Source organism: Poecilia latipinna, unplaced genomic scaffold (assembly GCF_001443285.1).
Source record: "Poecilia latipinna isolate Pla-1442-1.1 unplaced genomic scaffold, P_latipinna-1.0 Scaffold2430, whole genome shotgun sequence".
Lineage (NCBI taxonomy): Eukaryota > Metazoa > Chordata > Actinopteri > Cyprinodontiformes > Poeciliidae > Poecilia > Poecilia latipinna.
Genome location: NW_015115046.1, coordinates 20,794 through 42,479, shown reverse-complemented (window position 1 = coordinate 42,479; position 21,686 = coordinate 20,794). Strand labels below are relative to the sequence as shown.

At 38.5% G+C, this 21,686-nt stretch overlaps 1 protein-coding gene across 1 annotated transcript in view; it reads right to left on the bottom strand.

Moving 5' to 3' along the window:
- mef2d (myocyte enhancer factor 2d) overlaps positions 1 to 21,686 on the bottom strand; it is a gene marked incomplete at its 5' end in the record, with an annotated part of 59,645 nt that overhangs the window by 23,012 nt on the left and 14,947 nt on the right. Inside the window, 4 exons of the mRNA XM_015019398.1 lie at positions 9,056 to 9,112; positions 12,537 to 12,762; positions 19,633 to 19,770; positions 19,907 to 20,032. Of these exons, the coding sequence (XP_014874884.1) occupies positions 9,056 to 9,112; positions 12,537 to 12,762; positions 19,633 to 19,770; positions 19,907 to 20,032 (547 nt within the window). The remainder of the gene's footprint in view (positions 1 to 9,055; positions 9,113 to 12,536; positions 12,763 to 19,632; positions 19,771 to 19,906; positions 20,033 to 21,686) is intronic.

Below are 21,686 nucleotides of genomic sequence, written 5' to 3'. Positions count from 1 at the left end.
GTTTTCCCTTTTTGGTTTTTTTAATTTGGCTTCAGGGATTTTTTTTTTTTTTTTTTTTTTTTTTGTTTTAATCTGAATAAAGAAAAACCCTTAAATCTAGAAGATGAAATTGATAGTTTAGGTGTTTTGCAAACCATCTGTTTGGTTTTGTAAATGTAGGTAAAGTTTGGGTGCAGAAGTTTGGGAGACTACATAATTATGATATGTAACCTCAATACAAAATATAGAACAATGTTGCAAAACCTATTTTAAAATGCAGAAATGTTGAGGGTTTAATAGTACAATAACAATAACAATACCAAGAGCACTGGTTTTGGTTGGAGCCAGCAGCTGACTACTTATAGAAATATAGTTTATACATTGACAAATGAGTTATTATTAAAACAGAGCTAACTTCTGATTACTGGACCTACTTAAATTTGTTACGAGTGTACAGCAATAGGAAAAGAAACAGCCAGATTGGCAGTGCACAGCTACAGGTGGGGGCAGGCATCACAGTGTTACTCTATGTTCCAGAGAAAACTTTCTTTGATAAACTACAGCTTTGAAACTGAAACTTTTAAAACCCTGGTATACCTAGATCCAGGAAACCAGCTCAAGTTTGCTGACAATGTTCCAAAGCTAAATTTTCCTGGAAAATTAAACATTTTCCACATTACCAAGTTAGCACACTTTCATTTATATGACATTTCCTTAGTTTTGAAGTTATGATTTTCCAGCAGATGATGTATCCAGAATCTGGACACTGGAAAGTCCAGCTTCTGAATTTTGCCATTTTGTCAGTCATATATAAAAACCTTATTCAAGCGTCAGATTAACACAAGTTTGGCATTCATAGCAGAGCAGAATGTGCAGCTGAGATAATTTGCCTCCCTGTTGTTGAAGAAATATCTAATTAGTTGTAGTATGTGTAGAGTGCCTTGTTGAAAGTGTCTGCATTGGCTCTGGTCATGAAAAAAAAGCATAACATCTAACTTGAAATATTAATATAAATCAGCTTACATTACTGTAAGCACAGCATGTCATTGTTTTATTTTGAAAAGGGGCATCCCAGCAACATGACAGGCCAAACTGCAGATTATACCAGTGAACACACCTGCCTTTGAAATGGCACAACTGTCACATTCCTCTCCCTTTCACAGCAACACAATCATTGCTCTTAGGATAAATAATACCTGACATGCCATGCTAAAACTGCAGCAAAACAGCTCCGTTTGTCAGCCATTTCTGCTTACTTTGTTTTGACTCTGTTTCCACATTTCTGAATATTCTCCACCAAACACTTTTTATTACGGTACATGTCATTATGTGCTGGTTTAGAATCATACTACAAGTAACTTGTTAAATGTAAAATAAGATGTTGGGAAGTGAAGGCTGAAGGAAGAGAGGTTGGCTGGCTGAGCGTCATGACAACAAGCCTCCAGCAGTCTCCAGCCTGTCTTTGGTGCCGAGGTTAAAAGACAAGTCTATTGAAATGAAGACTGAATCACAGTGCATAAGAGGGACAGCAGGGACTTTCCCACACCGTGACACACACACACACGCACACAAACAGATGCAGTACTCCCGTCTGATGGGTGCAGAGAGGGTGTGTGTGTGATAGCAGATAGCACTTCTCCATGACGCTGGCTCCAGACGACAGTGGCATGTGACTCTGCTTCATCTCACTTACACACACAGAGCCCATAAACGCAACCTGACAACAACAACAAGTCAATGCTATCTCTGATATCAGCTTAGAGAGAGGGAAGCATGTCAGAGGAGGAGAGGAGGCGGGCGAGGGAGGAAAGACACAAAAGGAGAGAAAGAATGAGGAAAAGAGGAAGGCAAAGGAGGAAGAAGCTTAAACATGTGGTGATATGAACCAAGAAGGCTTTAGTGGTTAAGTAGTTACAGAGGAAAAATACAAAAAATAATTACAAAGTATGGGTGTTCAACATAAAAGTAGAGTGTATTCAAGTATCAATTTAATGTATTTGTGATCAATTGTTTATGTCTGCATCATTTTAAGGGTGGCATCGTGATTTAATCAAAATCAATCAAAATATATCTAGTAGGAGCGAAAAAGTCAGGTGTGATGTCCCAGTCCTGTTTATGGTTTTCAAAACCATTAAGCACTGAGGCAGTTTGGAGGCCAAAAGGGAGTTCAGCCCAGGACTAACCAGGTGTACCTAAAGAAGTGGCCAGAATTGCTTTGAAATATGTCATACATCCTGTCATATGAGTAAGTGAAGTTTAAAAATCAATAGTTTTTCTCCAAATTTATTTTTAATGGGACATTATGCAGACCTGTCCAGATGCAGAAGATTGGATCAGTATTTTACCGTCAAATTATTTAATTTATGGGGTTAAACAAAAAGTAAAAACAACAACAACAGTTCAACAGAGAAATTAACTCCACCACACAATGAACAAAAAGTAAGAAAGTAGAGAAAATGACCAGACTGGACTGGGAGAGACATTATGGAAGAAAAGAATGAAACTGAGGGAGTAAGTGAAGCAGGATATGACAGAGCAGGAGTTCAATGATAGGCAAACGGATAGTAAGATAAGCGCAAAGAAAGACTGGGAACAAGAATAAGTCTACACATTTGAGGGAGGAGGAAGGAAAAAAATGGCCTATGAATGGAAAACATGCACAGAATGTGGATGATTAAAGAAGTAGGAGAATACAGGAAAATCAGATCAGGGGGTTTCAATGATGAGAAATTGGGGAAGAAAGAGAGATGGAAAAGGAAAAGGAATGAGAGAGGAGTGTGGGAAACTGGAGCAGACATGATGTGCTAAACAAAAAAAATGTAGGGAATCAAAGAAAAAAACAATCAGCTGGAAGAAAGAAACAGAGGATGCTGCAAACGCATGGAATCACTGAATGTGGTAAGACGAGGACTGCATATCCCAGCAGCCACCTGGGCAAACTGTTCACCTGTGTCCCATCAGTGCAGGGTTCACCCCACGTCTGCATGTCGACGTCAATGACTGATGGAAATGTGCAGTCAGTTTGTGTTCATGTCTGGGAGAAGCGGTGGCTTGGTGGTCACCCAAGAGTTATGAGTTCAACTAACGTGAGTTTTCCTCAGTGAATGTGAAGTTAACATATGTTCTACAGCTGAACCCAGGCTCAAAGAGAGTTCCCTTACAGAATACAGCCTGTAGATCTGGTGTCTTTCTTTGTGTGTTTATACTGTATTACTATCTACAGCTGGAGTTCAGTTCGAATAGGTTTTGATGTACTTTACTAAAACCACGAAGCCTAAAAGCTTAGCTGACCAAATGGCAACATTGACTATTTGTTGGGGTTTGCAGACACTTGTTTCTGAATCACACTATTCAAGTCAGGTCTGAATTTATTTTGATCTCCATTTTTTTTCCCTTTAGAGTAACAGGACTTAAATAATTTGAAAAAGATCTCAGGTTTTTGCAGATTGATGGCTTTCAACAGAATTTTTTTAAAGTCATTTGCAAATTTCTTATTTTCATTAACCTTCTTTTTTTATCATGATGGTATGATAGACAAAATTACTCCAAAGTGCCATCATTACTGCTCATATACAGCTATAGATGCTCAGAAAAAGCTATATTTATAATATTTACATGTTTTAGCAACAAAATAAAACAAGTGCAAAAATCAGAGACAGGTAAAGGAAATTTCCACCTTTACCTTAATTAAGGGTGTACTGACTAACAGAAGCTGGCACCCAGCTTTTGATGTGCTCATTTTAATTCTGCAGCCTTCCACAACAAGCCTGAACACAGCTGCAGAGAGAAAACTACTGAGATTCAGCCTTGCATGTTTTTAAAATGTGTCATACTTTTATGAAAAACTGGTTGCACAAAAAACGGTAACTAGCCAGTTATTTTCAAAGACTAGGTTTGCAGGATTTATACAAAAAGACATTTACAAAGTGTTTGAGATTTTGAAGTTTTGATAAAGAGAAGAGCTGCATGGTGGCACAGTTACAACTGTTGCCTTGCAACATAAATGTCCTCCATTTTTCCTCTTTACCGGTTCAAAGCAGTGACTGGAGTCTTTCTGCATGGACTTTGCATGACCTCCATACACATGTATGGGTTCTCTCTGAGTGCTCTTGCCAATCCAGGCAATTAGGTTGACTGGCCTCTAAACTGTCCTAAAGTAAGAGTGTGTAAGCATGGTTTTTTGTCCTGTGTGTCTCTGTGTTGCCCTGTGATGCACTCGTCTCTCACCCTAAGCGGGCACAGACAATGCATGGATGGAAAGAGAAATGTACTGGAAAAATAAGTGCAACTATATGGTTATTTTCTGTACAGAAAAGTTCACTTTCCTGCAAATATAAAGTCATTTCATAGCAACAGCTGACTGTTTGGTTTTGCTTCAGGATCCCATAACAGTAAATGTGGAGTTGTAGATGTGGCAAAAGCCTGATTATAATCAATCTGTTAGCAGTTTGCATACTGTACATGTTCAATGCAGTTTCATTTATTAGTTTTAAGAACCTTGCTGCTGAAATTTAATTAACTTTATTTCAATGCCGACATTAAAGCAGAACTCTGAGGACCAATGGGACAATATAGACGAGCATCTGCACTAACAGATGGCGCTAGTGGTGCCTGTGGTACCCAATGGTTCCAGCACATGCCACATTACTGGAGTACTCCTGATTTAAACTGAACTAATGACCCATGTTGCATGTCTCCTCCTTTTTTAATTTTCTGCAGAAAACCAAAATCATCAGACTTTAAATCTTTTATATAAAATGAGAGCAGACTGTTGGAAAAAAAAAAAAGATAATTGCAGTTTCTTGCTTGATTATACATGGAGGTTCATGCTGGATTATGAGCTGATTTACGCTGTGTGTGTCTTTATGCGTGCAGCTGCGTCCTGCTGAGTGAGTCCCTGAAAGACTTTAAAATGTTTGTGGCTTTCATTCATCTAAATTGCCCGTGTTGATGCATTTCCTTGTAGCCTTAACATGTGTTCTTCTTAGAATATGAGTGTACATGTGTCGGTACCCTCTGTGTGTGCAAGCATGTGTGTCACGTCTCCCATTACGCGAGGCCGGGCGTGGGAATGTGTGGAATGCTGCATGACGTCAATGGTGACATTCCCTGAGCTCTTACTCCCTGGACAACAGCTGAGACCGGCACATCCAAGAGAACAGGAGAAAGAGGAGGTAAGAAGGGATGACAGGAGGAGGGTGAAGACAGGATTAGGGAAGAAGAGGAAAAAAAGGCAAAAGTAAGACTAAAAGGGGTGAGAATAAGACATGACTGGAGAAAGGACATGACAGAAAGAGAGAGGCATAAATAATGAAGGAAAAAGCATCAGAGAGGACAAAAATACATTGTGCAAAAAGGTTAAAAAGAAAGAATGAAAAAGGGGAGGAAAAAAGTTAAAATGCAAGAGGAGGTAATGAAAACTGCGATAAAAGTGGAGAGTGGATGAGTGCAAAAGGAGAGTGGCCGGCCGTCTGGGAGGATCAGGTTACCTCAGATAACGTTTGAGATGTTGATAGACAACTATGTTGTGACATAATTATAGCAACCTGGAGGGATCACGGGGAGAGCATTTAGACTAAAACACAGCCATCAGCAGCAGAAGCACACGGTTAAATCTATCCCAAATATCTAATAAACTATGACATTCTTGAGTCAATTTTTGGGACTTGGTTGGAGATAGGCTGGAACAGTCTGCAGTGATGCTTTGCAGTAACATGGTCCTGGGTTCAAATCCAGAGTCTTTCTGTATGGAGTTTGAATCTTCTCCCTTTGCATGCATAGATTCTCTCTGGGTACTCCAGGTTTCCCCAACAGTCTGAAAACATTATTTTTTGATTAATTGGTTTATCTAATGTCCTTAAGTGTAAGTGCGTGTGCCTGGTTGTGTGTCTCTGATGCACTGATGGCCTCCACTGGGGGGCACCGAAACTCTCACCTAATTCAACAGCTCCCTGCACCCCTGGAAGGACAAGCAGGAATGGATGAACATTCATCTATTCAACAGCCAGCAATAAAAACTGGTGGCTGTTAGCTGCTACGATACCAAAGTTAGCTTCTGAATCCTGATGCCACCAAATTATGGGCTATTTCACAAATTTCAATTTGATCTTCAAAATCTCAAATAGTTCAAGATCAAAATCTGAAATGGATCATTTTACACAAAGATTTTCAAAACACTTTTTGAGATTTAAGAAACTTTCAAGTCAAATATGACACCAAGGAGTGTTTCAAGACTTCTTTTACACAATATCATTTGACAACCATAGAAAACATAGCATATGGCTGGACCATTTGATACTGAATAAAGATTCTTTAAGGCTCTCTCCACAAAAAAGATGGGTGCTATGCAAAATAAAGACTTCCTGTTAATTTGCACTTCCTGGGTATTTGCCAAATCTCTTTGTTGAGGAAAAAAACAGAACCAAAATTTAAAAAGAAAAAAATAAACGTACCTAGTGTCACACATCCATGCTGGATAGCCAAATATTTTGAAAACAATGAGGCCCACTTTGCACATGCATGTCAATTCTCGCTTTCTGTGCCAGAAAAAAAACAACTGAGTAGTTTTTCTATTAGATATTTCATACCTACCTCTCTGGTTCCTGCCTCTATAATAGATGCTAAAAAATTTTCATTGAATTTTTTTTGGCAGAGTTGCTAGCCTAGCTATAGCTTGAGTCATAATTAGCATAGTCTATCATTGAATTCTGATTTTCACCACCTACTGGTACAACAGAAGTATTACCGTTTTTTGATTGTAGGAAAAAAAAAAAAAATCTGTTTAAAAAAAAGATCAGATCAGAGTACTGAAGCTGGCTGGAGCTTCACTGTAATTTTTGTAATCTTTACTCTGTGCAAAGAAAATTAGTTTATCTGAAAATGTTTAATAAAACCATGTTTTGCCTCATCCTTCTGGACCTGGTATCATGAATCATCTCATCCCGATGAAGCACTGTTACCCCAAAGAAAAGGTAAGTGACGTTAATTTGAATGTATTGATTTATTTTTGGCTCCCTGTAACATGAGAGAAATAATGCTGTCAAGTGAATCCAGAAAAAAAGAGCACCCTCGCCCCGTATCCATTACTGTGGGATGTAGCTGGCAGTATCTGTCCAAACTAATGGGATTTAAGAGGAGAGCTCTGGCCAGTGTCAAAGTCACCTCTGAGGAGAGTCCTGTGCCAAGACAAGGGACTGCTAGATGGTGGGGGGCGGGGACGGGTGGGAGATTATTCCAGAATGAAGACGAGGGGGAACAGCTGAGAGAGACGGGATGAAAGGGGGAGGTGTAGTGAGAGGGAGGAGAAGAGTAGATAAATAAAGAGGGAAAGCAGCGGACGTGTAAATGGTTACGCAGATTGTTAACTATGAGTGTCAAAAAAGTAAACATTAGAAAGCTTTTTCATCAGTTGGAGGAAACTTTGAGCCAAGCGTGGCCAACGCAGCGAGTAGTTTATGAATTTGGCAGCATTCTCATTTAAAACTGCTTCTTTTTTCCAAGTTGATTTATTAGACCAGTTTATTCTGACCAACTCTTCTTACTGGTCTGTTTTAATTCTACCAAACTGCTGTTTATACAAGTATGACAGGACTTTCAGACTTTAAGTAAGCCACTTGTTCCAGTCATTCAGTTGTGTGTAATGTTTTGAAATTTAGTTGAGTCATCAATATTCACCTGGAACCATTTTGAAAGTCTGTCCACTTGAAGTGGCTTCATGCATTTCAGGACTGATGTACGTTTACTGACTTTCTTTTTCATCTGGTTTAGAATTTCTCTTGGTCAAACTTTGTCGTGTTGCTTTTTGAGATCCTTCTTCATGTTGTCAGACAGACTCTACTTAAATGATATCCTGCAGGTTTGGCAGCAATCAAACCTTGTTATGTTGAGAAAAATTAAAGTTAGCATTCCAAAAAAAATATGATTAACTCCCAATTTATCAAAGGGGTGATTTTTTTCAACATGTTTGGTTTTTCTATGAATATTTTTGTTTTACAATAAAAAAAACAAAAAAAACAAAACTGAACAAAATCTGTGGAGCGAGTCAATTTTACAGCACTGTTGGTGAATATTTTAGATACTTTCATTCCCTTGAAAAAAAAAAAATAATTTTTCCTTTTTCAAGTGTCTTTCCCTGATGAGTGGAAATTTAAATTACATGTGAAGAACTATTTCACTTCTGCATTTCCATTTATTTTCTAATGGTCAGTTTCACTAACTTTACATACAGGGAAAAACCCAGACTGACTACTCAGTGCTTAAGAGTACTCTAAAAGGAACTAAAAGCAGAAAAAAAAAATGAGAAAAGCTAATTTATATGGCTGCTTGAGATAATATAAAGTCACATATCAAATGTACAAATACTGTGAAAGCAACCAGTCAGCTGACAGATCAATTTTACTCTCCAAAAACCCAAAATCCGATTTCAAATGCATTTTTCGTAAAAAATCTAAATTGCAGAAATATTTCCACTAATTAGCAATACTTGATTTATCTGGGTGGAGCTGTGGACCTAAAGGAGGCTGACATGTCTGACAGAAAACCACTGCCAGGAATGAAATGTTGATCTCACATTCATGGTGGATTTGATCTGGAGCAGGTGTCCGCCTCCCGACTGGCGTAGTGATTTAAACACTTTCAGAATATACTAAAAAATGTTGAGGCTTCCAACTGTGAATAGAGAAACAACAGAAGGCCAGCTGAGGAAACCTGCACTAGCTTCGTTGGAATTTTATTGGTTTCTTTTCCTCTTTTTTTCTCTTAGTCATGGACTGTCTTATAACCTGAAACCCTCTCTGTTCTTTGGACTGTTTACAAGCAGCTTGTGCTGTGACCCCCAGCTGTCACCAGTCAACAGGTGCTTACGTGCCTGTGTATAAGCCTGTGAAGGCGACTGTGAGGCTGTTGCCACACAGAAACGATCTGCACTGTTCTCCTCACAAACCCAACTAAAGAAATATAGCTTTTTAAAAGTTCAAAAGATAAAAAGAAACAATAGTGTCTGGTGTGCAGCTGTGTGTTTGTTGCGGTGTGAAATAGTCATTTGTATGATTTTTGAGAAAGGAATAGATTTACTTACGAACTGGACTCGGGCACGCTCCGTTTGAGTTCCCCAAATCTCCTCCTAACATTGCACCTAGCACAGAAAAAAGAAACCCATAAAAACCATGAAAAAGATCTCAGATGAAGGAGTATATCTGAACAACCTAAAAACTGATGAACATCCACTTTGAAATAATATCATTAAATCAAGTGTGTCATTAAAAAAAGTGTTTCTGCTGGCGTCGACCGTTTCCTCTCTAAAGCTCCTTAATTGGCCTCAATGCTGCATTTCTAGTTAAAGTGCTGGTTTCATCAAATCTCAATGATACTTATGTTACACTTAGTTACACACAGTAACTAAAGTCATAAAAAATTGACTTTTTTCTATTTGAACAACATATTAGACCTAAATGTCAGTGTGAAATATTGAATGGATCAAATGTTCTTGTGAAATTCAAAATCGCAAAATAAAGTTCTCATGAGTTTTTTGTTATTGTTTTGACAAGGACAGATTTATTCTCCTTTACAAATTGTAATGCAAATGCTAAAGAGATAACATTATAACTAGAGTTGGTTCTGCTCTGTCCATTAATTCTGTGCCAGGTATTGGTTCTGCTCCAGGTTTCTTCCTGTTAAAGGGGAGTTTTCTTTCATTCTTTCACTACATCCATACTCAGTATGAAGAAATTCAAAAACTTAATGCAAGCGACTGTGTACTGTTGCAAAACACTCATTTCGTATCAATGAATGCTGGAAGTGAATGACTTGATGAAATCTGCTGGGTTTCTTTAGTCTGAAAATGTTTTAGCCAATTTAAAGAATAAACTGAACTTGGTGGATTGTTTGATTACTAGGATCAACTGCAATGTATGCAGTTTATATGGTTGTGTGATTTGTTCAAACTGACTTTTGCTTCATATATAGATCCCAACAACATGGCTTCAATAAAAAGTTTCACCTGGTTAAATCTGCTTCAGCAACTTTCAATTTCATAACCACCTAAATCATTTCTATAATACAATAAACAAACATCAACAAAAACATTAACAAAAACATGATGAAATACGTATTTGAAAGTATTTCATCATGTTCTGTTTACTATTACACCGTTTTTACTATTACCGTATTTTCCGGACTATAGACTGCACTTTATATAAGCTGCACCCACAAAGTTTAAAAAAAATAAAATAAAAAACATAAAAACTGGAAACATATATATATGTCGCACCCACAAAGTAAAAAAAAAACCTGAAAACATACATATAAGCCACACCAAGCTATAGCCGCTGGTATCTCCGCTGCTCTCGGTTTTCCACATGGATGCTGCAGAGGACTACGTCCTTAATAAATCTGCTATTAAGGATGCAGCCCTGCATCTCCAACCATGGATTCGTTCATGAGCTTACGTGCAGCGGCTATCGATCTGTCTTCAACTTTAAAGCGGAATCACATGAACTTCTTCGTGTGGTTTCCATGATGAGCGGGTGTGAGTTTGAAGACATTTCTCCGTTGTGCCTGCTGCTAGCATGTGCTTGTTCTAAATTAAAATCAGCTCGCTCTTCTTTGATTTCCAATTTTGACTTCCAACGATTCACTTCTTGCTAAAGAGCCCCCTGGTGGTTGAAGAAAAATCCACAGAAAAGCTGCACTGGGCTATAAACCGCATGGTTCAAAGTGTGGGAAAAAAGTAGCGGTTTAAAGTCCAAAAAATAAGGTATTCAGATAAAATTATTATTCTGAACAGCTCTTCATTCCCAGAGAATTTTCAATTTTAGATTAAAATTATTTCTATTATGACAGAAAATACCAGACATATTTTGACCTGCACAATATTACATTTCATTTGATACTGTACTATAAATATGTGAAAAACTGTAGTCGGAAAGGACAGTTTGGATGCAGCATCTGGTAGGTAATTTCTGCTCTCCATGTCAGCCAGCTGGATGGTCATTCATTGCTCTTGATGCTGATTTTAGTGACCCAGATGCTCATGGACAGTGATGGGATCACGATAACAGGAAAATAAATAAACAAATAAATAAATAAATAAATAAATAAATAAAAGAAGAAAGATGCCTTCACCGCAATTGAGATTGCCTTTGCAATATTCAAAGATGTCACAAAAACATTATCTTCTTAATTTGAAAAAAGACAGTAAGCCAAATGTTTAGGAGTCTTTTCAGCTTCTGAAGCTGTAAATAAATGGGGAAGTGGGAGTGCAGCGGGGCATCTACGAGTATTACATGAAACTCACTCTTTTCACAGATTGCCATGTTATGAAAGATGCTGTAATACATTTGTTGCACGTTACATCACCTAATTCTGACTTACAATGAGATTACGCCGGTCGGAACAAAGCTTGGTAGGTAACCCTGTCTGAGATGCAAAAATGGGACACAAATCCTTTTAGTCAGAAGGATTGGTTCCCTCCACAGACAAAGTGCGTGCATGCAGCGGTGCGCCGACGTCAGTCAAAGAAATTCTGGATTTATGCTGTTATGAGAAGTGTGTTCTTGTTTGAGAGAAAAATACACAGACAGCTGAACGGAACATCTGCACGCAGACATGGTTCCTGCCTACTCTGAAAATTCACCGGTTTATGCATAAACTGTGGCTCCACAGAAAGTGAGCTTAATGAAAAATACTTTAAGTCTCAAAATCACCATGACAACTGTGTCTGCTTAAGGTGGATCAAATCACTTCAATTAACGGAGTCATTAAGGAATCAGGACTTTGACGTGTGGAAGACCGATATGCAAACTGATTGCTTTGGGCAAAAATGTTAAAAGGAACAAATATGAAAATCATGACAACCAACAGAGAGACAGTGTAGCTTGAACATATAAATATGCATCCAGATGAATTAGGGAATCATCAAAAAGTTTAATTATTTCATGAAAAAACTTCTATGTTATAGAAATTCATGACATACAAAGTGAGGTATCTGTTGCATTAATTTCCATTAATTTTGAGGATCTTGGCTTACAGCCAATGTAAGGTCATGTAGCTTTTTTTCTTTATTTGTTAGTGTGTTACTCAGCCTGAACCTGTCAGCTTAAACAAGACACCAGAGGCAACCAGCCTTACCGAATGTAGAAATGCGTAATAATTCAAAATGATCATACAGTGGCTTATAAACATGGAGAAAGTCTAATAAAACAAAATGCGTCTCCATTTATGGACATTGTCCTCTTATGTTGAAACCAACTTTGATGATTTCTTCTCTTCTTATTCAGAGGAAGTTTTGAAATCTTCTAATCTCTTCCTGTGTGTCATAAGCTAATATTACAGAAGATTCATGAGAAACTGTGTTCCAAGAAAGAAAAATAGTCTCCCTGGAAGAGGAACTGTAAATAAAAAGCTACTAATCCTCAAACTGATCAATCAACAGCTGTTATTGAAACAGGAAGTCTCCCTATCTGAAAAGGCCACAGCTTATTGATCAATGCAACCACAGTTGAACTGTGAGGAGACAGAGGAACCAAAGCTTTCCAGCTGTGTTCCACATGTTTTCTTACCTGCGCTGGCCGGTCGTTGCGGTAACCCTGGCGACACGGTGTTCCTCTGCAGAGGCTGTTGCTGTGGTGACAAGAGGCGGGGATCTGTGAGGGTGGAGGTGACGAAGGAAGTGGTGGTGACCAGCGCACCGGCGGGATTGTTGCTGAACTGGAGGGCCGCCGCTGCATTCTGATTGGTCACTGGCACGGTGACTGGCATCGGGAAGGTGGGCTGTGGGACAGTGGACTGGTGGAGAGACAGGAAGAGGACGGAGTTTAAAGGGGGGCCAAGTTTAACCCCACATCAGAGTGGTGATCAGTTAGTGATCAGCAGCAGTGTCAACGAGCCTGCAGGTGACATCCACACAACACAACCAACCAATCACAGCCAGAAGAGCATTGTGCAAACTGAAATGAAGTAAATTTAAAGAATTGTCTTCCAGTCAAATTTGATCTTCAAATATGGAACATTTTGTTAGGTATTGCTATTACATAAATAAGAAAAGCATATTCCCATGGGGACTGGGATCTTTTATCTATTATTATATTTTTATCTTAAGAGTCAAGGTTGAATAGAGATTTAGTATATTTAGTATTTTTCGAAATATATAAATAACCAAAAGCTGAATATTTCACAATAATGGCTCTTTTTACTCTCATGATAAAACTTTACAATTATATAATGTCTTTTGGATTCAAGATATTAAAGGCTTAAGATGTGTGTGGTATAAAAGTAACTTTTAAAGAATTTACAATTTAAAATACAAACAGCTTTTTTTAATAAAAAAAACTGCAAAATTGAAAGTTAACCAGTAAAAACAAACATTTTTTTTTTATATTTCTTTTCAAAATGCAGACTACCAAATTTAATTGTGATTGCTAAATATTCAGATATAGATATATAAAAAAAATCTAAAAGCTGGAATCAAAAATCTTACTAAACATATTTAAGGGTTTTATGTTGCTGGAAAGCTAAAAGCGTCTCATGCAAGAATTTTTCAGCCAGGATCCAAATAGTCAAAATCTCTGAGCTGTCTCTTTAAGTAAATGGTTTTAAAAATTAATTCTTCAAATACTTTCCACACACACTCCCACTGACACACACACTCGCTGAGTTGTAGCATGCAAGGTGACTTGGTGAAAAGGCTGAAAAGCTCTGTTGCCTTTTACGTCTCATGCCAAGTTAAAACTCTTGTCGCAGCAGCAAGTTGTTGCTTCAAGTTATTGGTGACATCTCATTGCATGCGTGTCAAATTCCTGCAATCCCACCCCCCCTGAGCCTCCCACCCCAGTTGATGTGTCCTTCTCTAGAGAAGGTCAGAAATGATCCTGCAGGAGCTCACTACCCCAAATTTACTGGATCTCATCTCAAACGGCACAAATTACAGAGATATGATCAATTTACTGAAACTCGTCTCTTTTTGAAGTCTACACTGTAAATTGAGTTGATGAAACCTGATAACCAGACTGCACAGGGTGTTAAAAAGAAGAAAAAAAAATAAGGCCAAGGACCTGAGGTTGTCCAGCCACACAAGCCATTTCACCCGGTTTCAATTCAATCTGAAAGAAGGACTTCTATATTTGGAATATGGGCCACTGCTGCTCTGTACTGTACTCATACTGCCTGAGACCCAGTTTAATGGAAAGAAGGGCAGTCGGACCTTCCTGCCCTTGATCTTCACCTCTGTTCTGTCTGCAAGTTTTAAAAAAAAAGTTGAAATTGAAAAAAAATATTGCTTTTTCCATTTCCGTCCTAAAACTACAATCCAATAAAAGGTCATATCCACTTGGAAAATTTTAGGCCTGTAAAGCCAAGAATCACTCCTTTTCCTATGTCTAAGTCTTAGGGCCGCAGATCTAATCCAAAGGTTGCCATATACCAGTAAACCCCCAACAGATAGCTTTGAATGTACCAATTAGGCTGCAAAGTGGAGATCTGCAAAGGGAATGTGCAAACAGAACCGTAGGTGGTGACCTGGGATGGTGAAGAAAGCAGCTGAGAGCACTGCAGCACTGCACACTGGCCAAGCAGAAGGTGAAGGGAAAGGATGGATTAATGGCGTGGGTAGGTGGGAGGGGGGGAGGGGGTCAATGCAAAGAGGGTGGAGGTGAGTAAACACAGAGGCAGGACTGGAAGTTATTTATCCTCCGGAGTAGAGGGCGAGGGGGTGTTTTTCTTTTATTTCTATTATTGATGGAATCAGTAGAAAGCATTTTAATTTAAAAAGGTTTCTTATTTTTAATAGACAATCATACTGAAACACATAAATTACCTCAAAATTAAGCTGGATTTGCAAGGAGAATTTACTTTATTCATCAAGTAAGAGATGGAACATCATGTAAAAAAAAAAAAAAAAAAAACGCACAATAGGAGAAATAATTTCTAAATGGAAAATGAATTGACTAGCAAAGATTAAAACTGATCAGTCAAGCCTCCATCAAATTCCTTCTGTTTTTCAAACTTATTTGCAAACTTTACTACTGACTGTTCACTTTTTGGGCCTGATTTGACCTTGGAAAACTAAAAATAATTAAAATGCATATGAAAAATGCCCCATTTTCATCAAATCCCAACTATTTCCCCATCAGGTGATCTTTCCTTTCAACCACATGCAGAATGATCTTACTGATGACCTCACTTCAAAATCTCTACACACGTCTTGTAAATGTTTATTTTAACTTGTCTTGTGACTTTTTATGCACTTTGTTACATGGAAACCAACTAAACCAAACCAATTAGTTCACGTTTTCCCACTCCAACACATTTACAATCAATGCTCCCGAATGCAGACGGGAGGGTTAGCAGGAATGACGTCCATCCTCTTACAGATTTAGGGTGAAGGATGGGAACTGAGGAGGAAAAAATAAACCTGCTAGGTAAATAATTGACCAGGAGATTTTCTGGAGGCTCATGTGAAAAAGCTCAAGGCCTCGTCTGTGAGAAATGAACAAAAACAAGGGAGAGAAATCTAACCTATTCTGCCTCGTAGGAGTTCTCTCAACAAGGGCGTGTTTACAGGATGCAAGGTTAAATCAGAATGAATTAAACTCACGGCCCAGTTCTCCCGCTTCTCTTTTGTCCTCAAAGCTTTTTAAGATTTTATTGTGAAAATATATATGAATGCATTTGTTCTTTTCTGTTTGCAAATTAAGGTCTGAAAGAGAGATCAGCTTTTATTTTACTCACTAATATTAAGTAAGCTTTTACGAAACTTAAAGGTTTTATCTGGATCTCTCAAAATTAATTGTAGGAGATTTTGACTTTGCAGAGAGAAAAAAAAAATACATTTACATAGAATTAAAATATAGTTTCTTAGATTTACCACTACGAATGCTACTTTATGAAAAAGACTATGTTCTGTTAAACATCTGAATATGAAATTTCATGTGATTTAATATGCAGGAGTGTCAGTTTTATTGTGTTTCACTTTGCATCTATACAGAGCCGTTAGTGAGTCAAGATATTCAGCTCCTTGCTCAAGGGCACTATGGAGGCGGTTGTAAAAAGGAACAAATCTATTTCTTATTCAATTTAGAAACTCTGAATCACAGAACCAGAAAAAGGCTCAAATCAGAGAGCCGTCGGACGAAAAAAGCCTCCCTTTATTTATTTTATTTTTTTTTTTATTTCGCCTACCACATTGCCAAACTAACGGGAACAGATACGTTAGCTCCGGGCTCCTCGAGCCAAGTGTCCTGCCTGTTCTGCCTCACCACTCTCTCGCTGCCTCGGGAGGCATTTTAGTACAAGTGGGATTAAGCATGTATATCCCGGCCCCTAGCTGTCATGCAGGGGATTATGTCGAAGAGGGGAGGAATGGCGGGTGAGGCTGAATTCTCCAGTTTGCTTGCCGCCCCTAAAAGGTGAGTTGAGTGAAACAGGTACGCAGAAAGGCTGGCGGTGGCCAGTCCAGTGACGCCTGACTAGAAGGCAATCAATGCGCACGGAGAGCTGCACATCTCTAAGGGTGGTAGATTGAATGCTATTCTTCTCCTGCCATGCCTCTCTCTTCAGAGAAAAGCCTTTAAGAGCCATTTCGGCTCAGGCAGCACAGAGAGGTTGAGTCAAAGTCAGGAGGACAAAAATTCATTGAACTGATTAAACTGAGAGGTGCTCTAATCAGGGATGAGCTCAACCAATGAGAAGGCTTCTCAACAGGCTTTTCTTACTTTTTTTTTATTTATCATCAACATTGAGACATAATTGTCAATACATGGCTTATATGGTGCCTTTCAAGAATATCAATGTTCTAGGAGACATTTTTTTTTTACATTTCTTGATGTAAAAGGAAATGTGTAATTGATAAGAGTATGATGTTTTTATTATGTAAAGCATTTTTAACTGCCTTAGTTTGAAATGTGCCATAAAAATAAACTTGAATTGACTTAAAGAAAAAAATATAGTAAATGTCAAAGATTTCCAAAGGTTGTGCAGATGTGTTGTGCATCTATATTCAATATCCTTTTCTATGATGCAGAGCACCTCCACCTATATGTGGTTCAGTATTGGTGGAACGTACTGGAACTCCAAATAACTTGCACAAAATTTGCCTAGTCACAGATTTTTTCGTACAGTGCATTAAAATATTTGGAAGAAAACGCAACTTGGTAAGATGAACTATCTAAACACAATGCTACTAGACATGCTGTTGGCTGGAATTTGCAAAGCAGCCAATCAAGAAGCAGCAGGATACTTTTTGCCTGCTGACTAGAGTTGATGAAACAATGGGTGGAGCAGTTGAAGAAAACTTGTTGAAGGTCTAAAAATACTAACTGGATGTTAGCATACTAACTGGGTTGGAGGTTTACCTCCCCGCAGGACAATACCCCTAAAAATACAGCCGTTCCACAGAGTTACATGGACATGGTTACAAATGGTCCAGTCAAAATCCAGATCTAAAACAAATTGAGGATCTGTGACAAGACTTATAAACTGCTCTTCACAAATGTTCTCCATCCAACCTGACTGAGCTAGAATTATGTCTGCAAAGCAGTACAGGCAAACATGCCAGCTTCCAGAAACAGAAGACAGATTCCACCAAAAAACACCTGGTTCTATAAAGTTCTAATTCTGGGGCGCCGAATCAAAATTCAAACTCATTCATTTACTTCCACTTCGAAATTATGCATTAGTTTTGTCTTGTTCTTCACATAACATAAAGCTTATGGATGTGTTTGACTTAAGATAATTTTCAAAGTGTATAAATACTTTTGAAGGCCACTGTTCAAGAATCCAGAAAAAAACTGTTACTTTGAGCAACTTTGTTATTCTGATATAAATGTATAATTAACACTCCGAGTTAATTACGGAGCAGAGAAAGTAAAGGAGAACTTTTCTACCCAGATCAAACTGGTCCAACTCTTCTGCAACACCTAAACGTGACTGAGTCTCCTCCCAAGTGACCAATCAGACAGGCAGGCAGACAGTAAGAGGGGCTGTAAATTAAATGCTCCTCATTAAAATGACATTAATTGCATTATTGAGCACAGGGGGGAAAAAAAATGAATCACAGGGAAGTTGGCAGAGGAGCGGAGCGGTAAAAGGGGTTTGGCAGCGTGCCAGTCAGGAGGCAGAACCTGGATAATGTCAGGCGCACATCCAGGCAGAGACGCAGAACTACACACAGTCTTAACTGACCTCACTAATACTGTTAACATCCGGCAGATAATAACTGCAACCTCTCTGGCTTTTTAAACTGTGGTGCGCGCTTTGTGTCTGAAGTCACACAATTCTTTCTTTAATATTGCGGATTATTACACGAGTCCCATTTTCAGGCAAGAAATCGGACTGCTTAAAGGCATGCTCTCAACATGTTGATTATTCCCATAAAAGATGATTTTCCCCTGCAATTTCCAGTTGCTATGCCAGCTTTTATGAAAACCAGAGACCTAGTTAACGCTTCTCGCTCTCTTTTGCAGTTTCTCATAGTTAAGAGAACTTGCAAAGACATTAAAACTGTTTTACAGCAATAATACTACTAAGGTTGCTCTTCACGGTGGTGACTAGAGATGAATAATCCCATTACAACATCTGGCATTTGGTGTTGAGATCACTTGTTTTACGACCTTTTAATGCCGTATTGTCACGTTTACAGCACTACAAATGGGTTGCATTTTATTACAAGGGAAAAAATTGGTTTGTAAAAAATTATATTTGCAATCTAAACCAGCATTTTTTTTTTGGGAAATGGTCTAGAGGTAACATACGGTATATCCAGGTGTCAACAAGTCAAATAGACTTTTTAAGACTTTCTTAATGCCATCTTGAATGAAATTTAAGACCAAAAGAAATCACAGCGTCCGTATATGGCTCTTGCCAGCAGCTTTGCATTTTTCACGCTGCATACGGCTCTCTACATCCAATCTTAAAATTATTTTTGCACAGAATGTAACTAGTTTCATATGAGTTGGCAACAGAAGTGAACCAGTGGCGAAGACAAAAGATGATGAACACCAAAACCCTAGTTATCTAGCTGACTATCTAGCTAGCTAGCAAAGGGTGTATTAGCAGTGAGTTACTAGTAGCATCGGCTGCCTCGAGTCACATGAAGATATCTGTGTGCAACTCAAACTTTTGCCTGATAGAAACGCACCATGAGAGAAGAAAAAAACAACATAGAATATATGAGATTAAATAATCTTGCAACAACAAAATTTAAGATCTGTGATTATGTATTTAAGGCCTGCATAGATTTTATTCCAAAGAATTTAAGACATTATAAAACATTTACAGGGATGCACAGACACCCTGTGACAGCAACATTAGTAGGGGGGGCACACTAAAACAGCTTGAACCTAAAGAAAAAAATATTTAAATTAATACTTCTCAGCTAAAAACAACAGTTGTTAGTTAGATTTGACTGCTCTGCCTTGGGTTTCTTTTTCAACAACACCATGATGGATAACGGCTTAAGGGCGGTGGTTTTAGGGTGGAGAGAGGTGATTGTTGGTAATAAGTGAGGTGGAGAAGGTAAAAGGAGTTGAGGGGATATAGGAAAGGCAAGTGCTCTGTGAGTATTCAGACCGCCTTTAGCACCCGGAGACTTTATTTCCGGTCAGCAGCAGCAGCAACATGAGGAGGGGGGCTGGGTTGCACAGAATGGTGGGAGGTACTCACTGACAGCCTATAGTTCTGCATCATTTTATCAAACTCCTCGTCAATTTTTTTGTATTTCTCCTCAGTGCGGGGGGTGAGGGAGAAGGGCTCCTCGGGGTCTGGGCTCTCAGAGTCCCGGTGCTCTTTCTTGTTCAGAGCCTTCGTTCCCCGTACAACAGAAGTAGAGGCCACAAAGACAGAGAGAGAGAAAAATAGAGACAGAGGAGACGGCAGATAGAGAAAGAGAACAGAAAGAGTAGGTTAGAAAAGGTGACAAAGGTGTGACGGTACTCACGCCATAGCGTTTGAAGAGGCTGTCCAGGTCGTCGGCCTTGCGATCGTTTAGCGGACTTTGGTCGATGGAGTCGTCGCCGTCGGGCTCGGGGCTGTTGCAGCCATTAAAGCCTTTCTTTCGCAACGTCTGAAGCGGTCAGAAAAGGGTAGAGGAGGAGAAGGAGGAGGCACATTTACATTTCATTATCATGCACATTTCTTATCACCGCTTTTTACTTTCCAACACCACTTTTCAGGCCATTTTCAGTGCTCAAACACAAATGAACATCTTGACTGCACCATATGTACGGACTCCTACACTGTTCATTGAATTAAAAAGGAAGCTGTTAAGGTTAGATGAACAATTTGACCCAAATGATGACATCAAACAGATTTTTCTGGAGGCATTTTCTACAAGTGGGAAAAAAAGTGACCTCTGATAAACCTTGATTGATTTCTCAGGTCAACATTTGTAACATCAGCCTCCCACGTGAAAGCAAGTTATTACCAGCCAAACTGCCCTTGCTCACCCTGGAAGTCCTCCGTGGAGGTCTTGGCTTAAAAAGGTGAGGAAATTAAAGATTCCGCTTGTAAACTATGACGGCTTTGAAATCAAAGACATCAAAATTAATCACCCATCCTTAGCAATGTGAACATAATGTGGTAGGTACATAAGAAAATTGCTTGTTTTCAAACGTGCTCTCCAAATCAGAAGAAGGCATGGGCTAGTAAACTGGTATTAAGTCATGAAGAGTTCCAACATGTTCTCATTTAAAATTCCACACTTTTCCAAAGTCAAATTACCTTAGTTCTCAGTTGCTAATATCATATTGATGCACAAAATATATAAAAAAGTTTATTTTAAATTCCTGGCAGATTTTGTACAATTGGCAAACATTAAATATAAAAGTCTTGAAAACCACAGACTGTAAAGAAAGGAGATAAGGAACGGAAGTAAAGACAAGGAAAGAGGAGAAGTGAATGAAGACAGAAAAAGTATTGAATGAAATATAGGAATAAAACTAAAAAAGAGGGAAAGTATAAAATAAAAAATAAGATAAAAAAGGACACAGGGAAAAATAAAAAGGACATAAGAGAAAGGAAAGAAAGCACAACGGCAAAAAAATAGATTAATTGTAAACAAATGTTATAGAAATATATCCCAAAAATGCAATATCTTTTTTTTTTTCATACTTATTGACATTTTGTACAAATGGAATGGGAAAGCCAGCTAAAGCTATAAGGTGGCATTAGCATCTCAGCTAGCACCGCAGGTAGATGGCAGGAGAAGAGGAGGGAGAGGAGAGCACCAGATAGAGAGGCTCTTATTTTGAGAGGATTCTGCTAAACAAGATTTGCTGTTAAGTAGCTTTACTTTGTGGGCCCTTGACCAAGCAGATAAATCCTCACAACAAACTGGATTGTTAACTGGAGAGAGAACATCTACTGTGGTCCCAGTAAAAGCTTTGGTCCAGAGCAGCCTACAATGGTGATACGAAATAAAACAAATCTGGAAAATGGTAAAAAAAATATCCCATCGCTATTAATGAATAAAACTAAACATTTCAGAGTAGACGTTCTCAAATCAAGAAGTAAATTTACTATTTGGGAAAGTTCGGTGTCAAGTTTCAAGTTATGTGAAAATCCCATCATGCTGTTGGGATTAGAAGACTCAGTCAGCAGTTATTTCTATATTTCAATAATTTCCTCAAGGAGCTGGATAAATAAATCTACAGACAGACCAGTTCATAGTCAGGAACCAGGGGTGTGTTAAAAAAGGAATAAAATGAGGAACAAAAAAC